This window comes from Rhinopithecus roxellana, chromosome 4, assembly GCF_007565055.1.
Source record: "Rhinopithecus roxellana isolate Shanxi Qingling chromosome 4, ASM756505v1, whole genome shotgun sequence".
Classification (NCBI taxonomy): Eukaryota; Metazoa; Chordata; class Mammalia; order Primates; family Cercopithecidae; genus Rhinopithecus; species Rhinopithecus roxellana.
The window spans coordinates 129,052,667-129,064,869 of NC_044552.1; the positions used below are offsets into that span (position 1 = coordinate 129,052,667).

Consider the following 12,203-nt stretch of genomic DNA (forward strand, 5'->3'; position numbering starts at 1 on the left):
ACTATTAAGTCCTTCCTCTAAAATAGAGCTGAGAAGGCAGGCATGTAGTGTATGATTAGGGATTATAGGAGAATATATACTTCTTGTCCCTCTATAGTTTGGAAAATGTGTTCTACTTGCTCCTTTAACCCCTCTACCCATACTCAGATTGGATCAACAAAGAGATTCCCTGGTCAAATCAGAATTCAAAACTCGAGTTCAATCAGAAACTGACCTGTAGTCCTAGGTCATTGCCTCCCAAATGTTTGGGAAGTTCAGTTGGTAACAGTCTCAGACAATTCTAGCATCCAAGCGAAATAACTAAGGGATGCAGGATTAGTCTAGCCAATTTTTAAAGCCATGTAGTTAAAAGAAGCTGCTGATTGATTACATTTATTACTGTCCAATAATTATTCTGACAATTCTATAGAGTTCATCTAAGCTAAATATTAGCCTTATCAATTAGCAGGCATGAAATATGTTTTAAACATCAAATTATACCTCATAGAGATAACATCTCTTTCTGTATCAGGGAGACAGAAGGGCTGTCATTTTTTTTTTTTTTTTAATCTTGGAGAGTAGCTGTACTGCTGTTTATGTTTTGCTGCCTGTGCTATACAGCTCCATAGCTGGGAATTTGTTTAGATAATGTGCTTACCCCTAATGCCTACTGATGATGCTTTTCAATAAAGACTTGAATACCAGCACTGTGCTACCCTTACATACTAATATATATGCCAAACATGTATAAAAGGTACCTTCTTACAGGCTTCAAAGCTGAGGTGGAAAGATCAAGGAAAACAAGGGGAAAGTTTCTTCACATGGCACAGAGAATCAAGATAATTTTTTAAACTAAAATTAAGAAATCAACACTCGGAAAAATAATCTCATGCCGGAAGCATAAAAGACTGTATTTGTTTAGCATTTATCACAAAGTTCTATATGTTAGATCAGATGTAAATTATTAAGTCATGTACTAGAGATTTGTAGATTCCCAGGTATGCACATATATCTTCAGTGATTTTAAGTGATAATATCTAATGAGAGAATATAGTATTGGCTATTAAAATGCTCATAGTTCACTGTTCAGCTGCTATCCACAGTCATTGTATTTGCTATGGCAAAACCAAGATGTTCATACTTAGATCATGTGAAATTTGAAATAATCTAGATAGAAATTCTGGATAGAACTTATAGACATCTGGGATTTTTTTTTTTTTCCCACACTGTAGTCTCCTGCCTGTATCCGTTGGTAGAATAAATAGATAACCATTGACAAGGGCTGAGTACCAAGTAACTTAGATTACTTTTGTACAAAATAGTTTTCCATCAATAACATTGTTATTTGTTATTCATACCTCACGTAAGTCCCCAAGAAAATTTAAGATGGCATAAAATTAGGTATAACATAAAATATGCAAAAACAAAAATAGAAAGATGAGCTGAAGACAGGAGGAAGGATCGTATATGAAATGTACCAGTGAATCTTTCTAGTAACTAACAAAAATTATCAGGTGCATATACTTTCAAATTCAAATGATAAGGCAAACTTATTTCCCAGGAAGAGCACATTTTCCCCTGGTTTTGCAACTAAAGCAATTTTGTTTTCACTCATGACTTCTCAAAACCAGGACAGTTTCACCAACAACATCCTTAAATTTAACATGTCACTTTTTAGGCCGGGTGCAGTGGCTCAAGCCTGTAATCCCAGCACTTTGGGAGGCCGAGACAGGCGGATCACGAGGTCAGGAGATCGAGACCATCCTGGCTAACACAGTGAAACCCCGTCTCTACTAAAAAATACAAAAAACTAGCCGGGCGAGGTGGCGGGCCCCTGTAGTCCCAGCTACTCGGGAGGCTGAGGCAGGAGAATGGCGTAAACCCGGGAGGCGGAGCTTGCAGTGAGCTGAGATCTGGCCACTGCAGTCCAGCCTGGGCAACAGAGCGAGACTCTGTCTCAAAAAAAAAAAAAAAGTAATTTTTAGGGTGGCTTCTTATAACCCTCAAGGTCAGCTCAAACCATAATGCCCACAGAAGTTCAGTACAAATAATTTGGCAGGGACCAAACAATCGATTCATGGCTGCAGTTTGATGCTATCCTGACTTCATACAATAAGTACTAATAAATTTATAAGCATAAGAAAAATAAAGGCACTGTATATATTTCAGGCATCAACTCTAGTGCTTTTCTCAGCTGAGTTACTGGTATGTATTAAGTAGCAATAAATCTGTTATATTACTTGAATAATACATGTAGTGTAGATATTGATTGCGGCTGTTAAATATAGAGTCATTTGCTTTGATAGTCATTTGACAGTCTCTTTTGAAGTTTGACAAGCTTTTACATGACTCAAGCCTAAAGAGAAAGCCATTTCTTTCCTCTGTTCAGAAGTGAACTGAATGAATGTGTGCAGGTTTAACTAAGATCTCATAAAGAAGTAATCTGGGTTCTATTTTAATACAGACTAATATATGATCAAAGCCTTTGCAGTACTATTATATCACGTAGCGTATTGTCATATTTGTTTTAATCTGGATGAGAAACTTTTTAAAAATGTGTATCACCTTGACATTTTTTTAAAAATCTCAGTAATATCTAGCCCTCACCAATGTAATTGACCAACCAAAGGAAACATCTTTTGACTGACAAGTGACTATTTAAGGAACAGAATAAGTTGACTTACTATATGAGATTGTCAAGCATTTAGGCAATTAAATGTTAGTGTACAAGTGGGACCAGACATTTGGAAACTAGGACTTGAATGTTAAATTGTTGCTTCTCTCTGAAAGCAATTATATAGTATAGCCAGTAATTGATTCAGATCATTCTAATTTTGTGACAGTGTTTCTGTATTTATATACAAATACAGATTTCATTTTTTGAATGAATGATTGCTAGTCAGAAAGAATTAGCATCCATGTGTTGCCCTACTAAAAGTAGCCTTTATGTTTCATCAAACTTGTTCCAGCTAATCCATATTTTAGAGGCACTATTTAGAGGCCGAAGCATTAATACCTAGGAAGTATATTTTAATATGGCAAAGAGAACTCAAAGTGGTTTGCTTAGTATCAAGAATATTAACAAAGTGAATTAAGGGAAAAGAAGTTTTAATTTTGTTTTCTTTTTCTTACAGCTTTGCCAGGAAGTAAAGCTTCGGAGGAAAATCAATATGAATGAACGTGCTAAAATCATTGATCTTTACCAAGAGAAGACCATTCCAGACAAAATGATAGAATCTTCCCCAAATTACCCCGATTTAGGACAATGTGAATTTATAAGGACAAATCACGAAGATGGTCTGAGAAAAGAAAATAAAACAGAGCAGAGCTTAGTCAGTGGGGGAAATCAAATGTGTAAGGAACAAAAAGCAACAAAAAAATCAAAAGTAGCGTTTTTGGATGCTTTGGCTACAGACAACCAAAAGGAATGTGAGGCCTGGCCTGTCCTGAGGACTTCTGAGGAAGAGAGTAAGAGCTGTTCTGGCGCCCTCAATACAGTAAGTAAGATGTGATTGGCCTAGAACTGTTTCTAAAGAAATATTTACATTTCAAAGTGCTAACAGGCTGTTGCTTATATGTGTAAAGGCTCTTGAAGAACTTGCGAAGGTTAGTGAAGAATTATGCAGCTTTCAAGAGGAAATTCGAAAGCGGTCTAACCATAGAAGGTAGGCTGGTACATGTTATTATTTTAGATGGGTAAATAAAAAAGAATATTGTTTTTAGTTAATGAATCCAAACTGCCTCCTCCTTACATGTAAGAATTAATGAGTTATCAAAATGTATTATCTAGGGTGGGAGATAGAAACTTTAATTTCTTTTTTTTTTTGCTTATTTTTGAGATGGAATCTCGCTCTGTCTCCCAGGCTGGAGAGCGGTGGTGTGGTCGCAGCTCACTGCAGCCTCTGCCTCCCAGGTTCAAGCGATTCCCCTACCTCAGCCTCCCACGTAGCTGGGACTACAGGCACACACTACCATGCCAACCAATTTTTTTTGTATTTTTAATAGAGATGGGATTTCACCATGTTGGCCAGCATGGTCTCAAACTCCTGACCGCAAATAATCCCCCTGCCTCAGCCTCCCAAAGTGCTGGGATTATAGGCATGAGCCACTACACCAGGCCAGAAACTGTAATTGTATATTTCTCTGTTCACTAATTCTTAAAGCAAATCTTCCAATTCCCTTTGTAATCTATTAGTAATACTTTACTCTTTTTGCTGTTTAATTAGGGAAGACCCTCTATAAAAAATCAGTTAAGTAACCTCTAAAGTAGTTCTTACTCATTCTGAGCATTTGAGCAATGAGAGTGTGCAACTGGGCTTATTCAGTTAAATGTATCATTGAACGACGTCAGATTTAAAAGTGTGGCATTTTGCTTATATAATCATATTCTACTAAAATATTTAATGCTTAAGAGCACTTTATTTTACTTCAATTAGTATTTATATAATGGAGGCCTACATACTTTTCAGAACAACATATTATAAATATGTACACATGTACACATGCCACAAAAAATGCTGTTTCCATTTGGAAACAATATATACTTATAACAGTAAGTTTTAGCCAAATTAACAAATACATTGGAATTCTCTACAAGTTAAGTAAAGATGGATTATTCTAGGATCAACATTTATCTCTCCTCATGGGGCAGTATGCTTCATTTAGAAAGCTACACAAATGCATTCCCTTATTTTTCATTAGTTGTTAGGAAGCTCAGAAAGAATTTTTGTGCTGACTTGCAGTAGATTTTTTTAGCCAGTCTTGTTTTAAACATAACTTTGTCCTCTATTTGCCCATTTAGTTTTGTTTCTATTCTCTGTTAATAGGTATTTATCCACATTTTATTGTAGGCTATACCATAATCTTTTATAATTTGAAGAGGTATAAATATGATTTATATTTATCAATGTGATTAAGTTTGAATTGTGATATTTAGCTTATTTAATATAACCCAGAAAAGACTTAACAATTTTCTTTTACAAATCACACCTAATATAAAGTTCTTATTTTCACCCCATGAACTTCAGAACAAGGTTCAAGATATTTGTAATTCAGAGACATTACAATTTGACATGACCTAATGTTTCTCTCTCATTTTTCATTATCCTCCCCTCTCTGCTTTATAATTCATCCATATCAAAGTACTCATTTTCCTTCGAATAGCCATAGTATTTACTCCTTTTGCCTTTTACTTTAATCCTATATGCTTTTTACTCAAGTCATCCAAAAAAATTTTACTTTTTTTTCAAGCCTAAATGACACTTTCCATTTGGAATTACTCATGTCTCATTGTACTTTTATTCAGATTTCTATCTGACTACTTAAAATGTTATTTCACATTCAAGGAGAAGAACTTGAGCTCATTACATAATGAATAAGAATTCAGCAGGCAGAGAGGAGGTAAGGGAATGGCAAGATAAAAGCTACAGAAAGGGAAATGCCAGTAGCAGAAACCCAGGAGACTACATAGTTTAATCTGAGGGTAGATGAAGTCTCAGGTAATAGTGAAAATGAAAGAGGAGTTTGGAAAGAGTTTGAGTCAGAGTATGTAGAGCATTGAATATAACACTGAAAGGTAGACTTCATTCTACCATAAAAGGACTTGAAGTTTTTAACTGGGAGATTTATATAAAAATGATGTATGAGGGAGTTGTGAATCCTTTTCTTATAGCAGAAACTCATTGCTTTAGCCATGGTTGCTTTCGAGAGCATATTCTAAATAAAGTTATAACTAATACACCATGTTTTATTGTTGTTTAGGATGAAGTCAGATTCTTTTCTCCAGGAAATGCCAAATGTAACTGATATACCTCATGGGGACCCCACGATCAACAATGACCCGTGTATTCTTCCAAATAGTTTAGAAAAAGAAAAACAGAAAAATAGGAAGAATCTGAGCTGTACCAATATGCTCGGGAGCAATTCTGCGAAAAAATGTGGAATTGATACAATCGATTTGAAAAGAAATGAAACTCCACCAATTCCTCCTCCAAGAAGCACTTCTCGAAATATTCCCAGCTCGGGTTCTGAACAAGCCTATGAAAGATGGAAGGAAAGGTTAGACCACAACAGCTGGGTGCCCCATGAGGGTCAAAGTGAAAGAAATTACAACCCTCACTTCCCTTTGAGACAACATGAGATGTCTATTTTGTATCCAAACGAAGGGAAAACTTTGAAAGATGGTATCATCTTTTCCTCTTTGGTACCAGAAGTCAAAATAGATAGCAAGCCTCCAAGTAATGAGGATGTTGGACTTAGCATGTGGTCATATGACATTGGGATAGGTGCAAAAAGGAGCCCCTCTACTTCATGGTTTCAGAAAACCTGCTCTACCCCCAGTAATCCAAAATATGAAATGGTGATCCCAGATCACCCTGCTAAATCTCATCCCGATCTTCGTGTAAGTAATGACTGTAACTCCTCAGTGGCAGACAGCAGTAGCCCACTTAGAAACTTCAGCTGTGGCTTTGAAAGGACTACAAGGAATGAGAAGCTGGCAGCAAAGACTGATGAATTTAACAGAACTGTATTTAGAACAGATAGAAATTGTCAGGCAATACAGCAAAATCAAAGCTGCTCAGAATCATCGGAGGATCTCAAGCCCTGTGATACTTCATCTACTCACACAGGTAGCATATCACAAAGTAATGATCTGACTGGTATTTGGAAAACCAATGCCCGCATGCCTGTGCCCATGGAAAATGTGCCTGATAATCCCACCAAGAAATCCACAACAGGCCTAGTAAGACAAATGCAGGGACACCTAAGTCCTCGCAGTTATCGGAATATGCTCCACGAGCATGACTGGAGACCGAGTAATTTGTCTGGCCGTCCAAGGTCAGCTGATCCCAGGTCAAATTATGGTGTTGTGGAAAAGCTGCTGAAAACCTATGAGACAGCAACAGAGTCTGCACTGCAAAATTCTAAGTGCTTCCGGGATAACTGGACCAAATGTAATTCTGATGGCAGTGGTGGTGTCACATTAAGTCAGCAATTAGAAATGCTCCAAATGGAACAAGAGTTTCAGCAAAAGACAGCTGTGTGGGGGGAACAGGAAGTGAAGCAAGGAATAGATCGGAAAAAGATAACAGAGGTGAGAAAGCAAATAACATAATTTGGTAGCATCCATATTAGCAATGGCTCTGAATTCTGTTTATATGTCCCATTCATATAAACAGAATGGGGGCACAAGTTTTGGACTCTTCTTAGCCTCTTGACCCTGTTTGTAAATAAATATAACTCAACATGAACCTTGAAGGTGTAGTTTTTAAGACTGAGAATAGTACATTGTAACTTTTGAAAAATTCTGAAATGAGATAACATAAATACAGTAAGTGGATTTAGGAAACTGAAGAAGATCAAATGTTTGTTTTTTCTTGAAAAAATATTCAGAATGGACATTTCTTGATTTGTAGAATTTCATTCTTTTAAAGGTTCTTTTTAAGTGTATGGACAATATTTTAAAAATCGTTTTCACTTTTCAGTTATTAACTATGATTGGTTCAGTCATTCTCAGCATTTGACTCATGTTCTTTCTCATAGGATTAGTCACATTAATATGAATATGGGAAATACACATCATTTAACAGGACCTAATAGAGTCCTCTTATCTGTGAAACTAAAAGATAGTATATATAAATAAGGTTATTCTTATTTCTATGTATTCTTAGCATAGACATTGACCAAAAAACCCCACTCAAATGGACATTTTAAGTAAACTGTTATCTTTTTTGTCTATTTATGAAAGAGTTTAATCTTCATTAGTTATAGGAGAAAAAGAAGTCAAAGAAATTGGTATTTACAAAGAAGAGTTATACAACACTCTGTTTTACTCATATAATGTTTAAGAACCTAACAAAAAGTTACGAGATGATATATTGTTATTATTAACCAATACTTCAAAACTCCTAGTTTCATAGAATGCAGTGGGTATGCAGCATGGTTTTAAACTATTATGCAAGTTGCTTCCTTCTGGTGTAAAAAATTACTATGTGGATTTTAAACTCTGCAAAAATATCAGTTATCATCCATCTTATGAGAAATCTTGTCTGTCTTTATAAGGTGCAAAAAGTATCCTGCTTTTATATTTCCCTGCTTTTTAGTTGAGCCCATCAATGCCTGCAAGGTCCTGTAGCTAAAGATGGGAAATAGATATAGCTGTACGACAACCAAACAAAATTCTCGTTAACTAACAAGAAATAATACTAAATGATTTCCCTTTTTGCATTCTTTGGGAGTTTGGCAGGGCGGTCCTCTACTATAGATCCGTAGGAGCAGCTTTTGTTTTCGTTTTTTGTTCTTCCCCCTGTGGGAACAAATCTAAAAAATAGGTCTCCAAAAAGAAAAAGAAACTGCTGGTTACTGTCAGACAATGTCTAAAATAGTAGAAATAGGAGGCCATCCTCACTGCCTAGCTCATATGAAAGAGCACAGGCTTTGTGGGATCTAAGAAGGGTCAATAAGAACCAAGTGTATAAAGTGTGTCATGGAAGCTTTGTACTTTTGTTTTAATTTTAAGGACCAAGGAAGGCTTTTTTTTTTTCCATTAAAATAAAAGGAAAGAAGGAAGGAAATAAAAGAAAAAGAAGAAAAGTGAAGGAAAAGGTTTTCTCTCATCAGAACATGCCCAAGAGATAGCAATTTTGTATTAGTAATTAGAATGAAGACGTATTTAAAAGTATTTTAATGATAATTTTAAGGTTTTGGTAGTGCCAGTGAAAAAAAGCATCAGATTAATCATTTGGTTTGTGTGCCTTTTGCTTATCACCTCTAAAAGTGTCAATAACTTGACATGAATGGTTTCTTCTATAAATTATCATTTTATTTTTAAATAACACTGTAACATCCTCATCGCCCAATAAGAAACATCTGTATTTCCATGATATTCAAGTTACATAACTTGAAATTTTAAATCCTGAGCTCATCATTAATTCTACAAAGAGATTAACTGTATTAAAATTTGTCAGTGTGAGGAAAGGGACAAGATTATCAAATGTCATATTCCGTATTAAAATTGAATTGCTTTAAAACATTCAAAACCACAAATATTAGACAAGTACCTTCTTTAGTTTTCAATACTTTTTCTTTCTTGTAAATTTACTAAGAGACTAATTTTATAGTTGAGACTCATCATATATGAAGCCTATTGTTGGTCGTCAGAGAGTGAGGAATGTTTTCACTTGCATCCTAGGAATCCATGTCAGTGAACGCCTCACATGGAAAAGGATTTTCCCGACCTGCTAGACCAGCACATCGTCGTCTCCCCTCCAGATGGGCATCCAGATCTCCATCTGCACCCCCTGCCTTGCGAAGATCTACCCACAACTACACCATTTCTCTGCGATCCGAAGCATCGATGGCTTAAGTCTTTGGCCTGGACTGCTATATTGCAGAAGTTCTAGTCCACTTGTCAAACAGAGCATTCTGAGTGTTTACAGGCAGACCTGTTCTCTTCCGACAAGCAATTTAAATCTTAACTTTCCATCAGTCTTCAGTGTTTTTAATCTAAGGAATAATTATCTTCCTGTATTTTGATTTCTTAGGTCAGAATTTTTTAATACCATCCTCATTAATTTTCTGATACGATATAAGTTGAAACAATGTACAATATTGTATATTCTTTCTTGCAAGTGGCAGAAAGTAAGGTTATGTGCATGGCCATGTGTTTGTAGGTGCATGTGTTGAAATAGGAAGTATCCTAGTATGTATTTAGATAGGAAAAACTTATGTGCTAGTGTTGACTTTGAAATTATAACATGTATACCTATATATTATTTGTGTTTATTTAAAAGTTTTGAAAATATACAGTACTGTTTATATTTTGTATACCTTTTAATAGGTATCCACTTAAAGCATTTGCAGTACAAATATTAATTAACCACTTCCTTGGCCCCCAGCTACATTGAAAAAGAAGAATTATGCACACATCTAACATTGGTAGATTATGGCACACATAAAACCATATAAGGATAAAATAATACCATTGATATCCTTGTTTATTCTTTTTAAATAAAAATGTCACAAGTTTAATAGATCAGCCTTGTAAAGCAAGCATAAAATGTTCATAAATTTTTATATATTATTTGGTAGTCTAGTATGGCTTTAACTGAATATTTGATCCTCAGAGACAGTATCATGAGACTGCATTATAAATGACATGATTAAATAATGAATTTATTTTGTCAGCCTCAGTAACAAACATTTCCTAAATGGGATGCAAAAAGAAACTGAATTATGTTGAATTTTAGTTTTTCTTAAAGTTGTGGTAAGCTTTTAGTTTAGCTGCTTTAACATGGAGTCATACATACTTAGAGGTAAGTCATTTATTATTTTCTTCTTTTTTCTAACCTTTTCCTTAAAATTAATAGATAACAAACTAATTTACTTTTTTACTAACAAGGAAGATCAGGAATAATATTTCATTGAGAGCTGAATTATACTTCTCATAATTTGCTACAAAAAAAGGCTTAAACTAAACCTTGACATCCACAGTAGCATCAGGAATAGAAGTGTATATTTTGGCTACAGTTTGCGTACAGCGAACACATAAAATCTATATTGAAAACTGACAGAAATATGAATGTTGAGGAGCTTGGAATTCTAAATGGAAGATTTTAGAAGGAACTTTGCTCTCTACTGTCACTATGTAAAACCAATTATGTTTTGTTATTAGATATTAATTCTATTTAAGCTTTTCTTTTACTAAGAAATTCTTATGCCAAACGTATTCCAAGAGCCATCTCCTTATGATGTATTCAAACCATTTAGAGAAATTCACTTCATTGTACCCCATGACCTGAGGTAAAGAAAATAATTTTCAAATTGCAGACTTCCTGGAAAGGTTCAAGACTATAGCATGGTGATGTCTAGATTCATACTTTACTGTAAGGACAGTTTCGGAACTTAAGTGGAATTAAAGGTCTAGAGTGATTTGGATTGGATGGTAACTAAGGTCTATAAATCTACTCTTTTAATTCTCATTTCCTTCAGGAAGATCCTTTTCCACAGGAAGCTATCAAAGAAAAGTAAACTAGACACCAAGTAATATCACTCTCATAATATGCTTTCCAGCTAGAGGGGAGAAAACACCAGGAAAGTGGAACCCTGGGTCATAAAATGACGGATGTGTTAGGAAAATGCTGTTGTGTGACAGTGGAGAGCCTGCCCAAGGACTGTGCAACCTATCTGTTCCTCTCCACCACTGTTTCCCAAATAGTCTGGTATGATCTGTGTTTCCTTAGGATATTGAGGATCTCTTTTAAAAAATGAAATTTCTGATCTCACCCCATAACTACTAAAGCAAAATTTCCAGGGGTAGGGATGGGGACTCCAGAACCATTAATAAAATAAAACAAAACAAAGCAAAATATTGATGATCAGGCAGATTTGAAAACAGTGACAATGATTGATCTCTGAATGGATGGATGCCCTTGGATGGTCACTTTTCTTCCTAGGACTTGCCTTTGTTGTCTGTAAATTAGAACGACTATACTTTCATGCTTCACAATTTTAAGCCACTTTTTTCTACTAACAGTTGAATGAACCAGTGGGACACATTTTAACATCTTTTTATGTTGACTAAAGTTATAGTTAGAGCTGAGAAAAACAAAAAAATAGCATCTAGTCCAACTCGTTGATTGTAAAACTGAATTAAGATTATTTGAATGTTCTGATTTCTCTTTTTAAATATTTTATAATTTTTAAATAGAAAAACCTATTGGGTAAATGGAAATAACCTTTGAAAATATTTTGATGTTTTGTGATTTTTAACTGGTAACTTTCTACTTTAGGTGGGCATTTTCTTCCCTAGAATATACCCTTTATTATGCTATCATTGCTAGATTTAAAGGAACTTCTAAGCATTTCTGGAAATATTTGATTTAAAAAGATATATTAATAGATGTTTTCCCTAGCAGACTTTTGGAGCAAAAATATTATTTTAGTTCAGCAGAGGATTACTGATATTATGGGCTGATCTCGGAAAGGAGTAAGAATGAGGCAGAGAGGAGTACTTGAGTTTCTGTGTGTATATGTGTGTGTGTGCGAGTGTGTGTTTGTGTTTGTGTCAGTGTCACATAAGTTCTCCATATTGCCTTATGTCCCAAAGCCAAATATAAAAATATAAATGATGCTTTGTGTAATTCATTTTATCAAAAATTACCCAAAACTTTCATTTGTTTTTATATCGACAATGAAGATGATCATATTTCATTTTGCAGATGTGG

At 35.0% G+C, this 12,203-nt stretch overlaps 1 protein-coding gene across 2 annotated transcripts in view; it reads left to right on the forward strand.

The window, feature by feature from the left end:
* Positions 1 to 11,725, forward strand: part of KIAA0408 (KIAA0408 ortholog) — a 32,882-nt gene extending 21,157 nt beyond the window's left edge. For both annotated transcript variants that reach the window (XM_030929367.1, XM_010358352.2), the window contains exons 3-6: positions 3,114 to 3,476; positions 3,565 to 3,644; positions 5,740 to 7,072; positions 9,170 to 11,725. In XM_030929367.1, the coding sequence (XP_030785227.1) occupies positions 3,114 to 3,476; positions 3,565 to 3,644; positions 5,740 to 7,072; positions 9,170 to 9,343 (1,950 nt within the window). In that variant the 3' untranslated portion in view covers positions 9,344 to 11,725. The remainder of the gene's footprint in view (positions 1 to 3,113; positions 3,477 to 3,564; positions 3,645 to 5,739; positions 7,073 to 9,169) is intronic.
* The last annotated feature ends 478 nt before the right edge of the window (positions 11,726 to 12,203 follow it).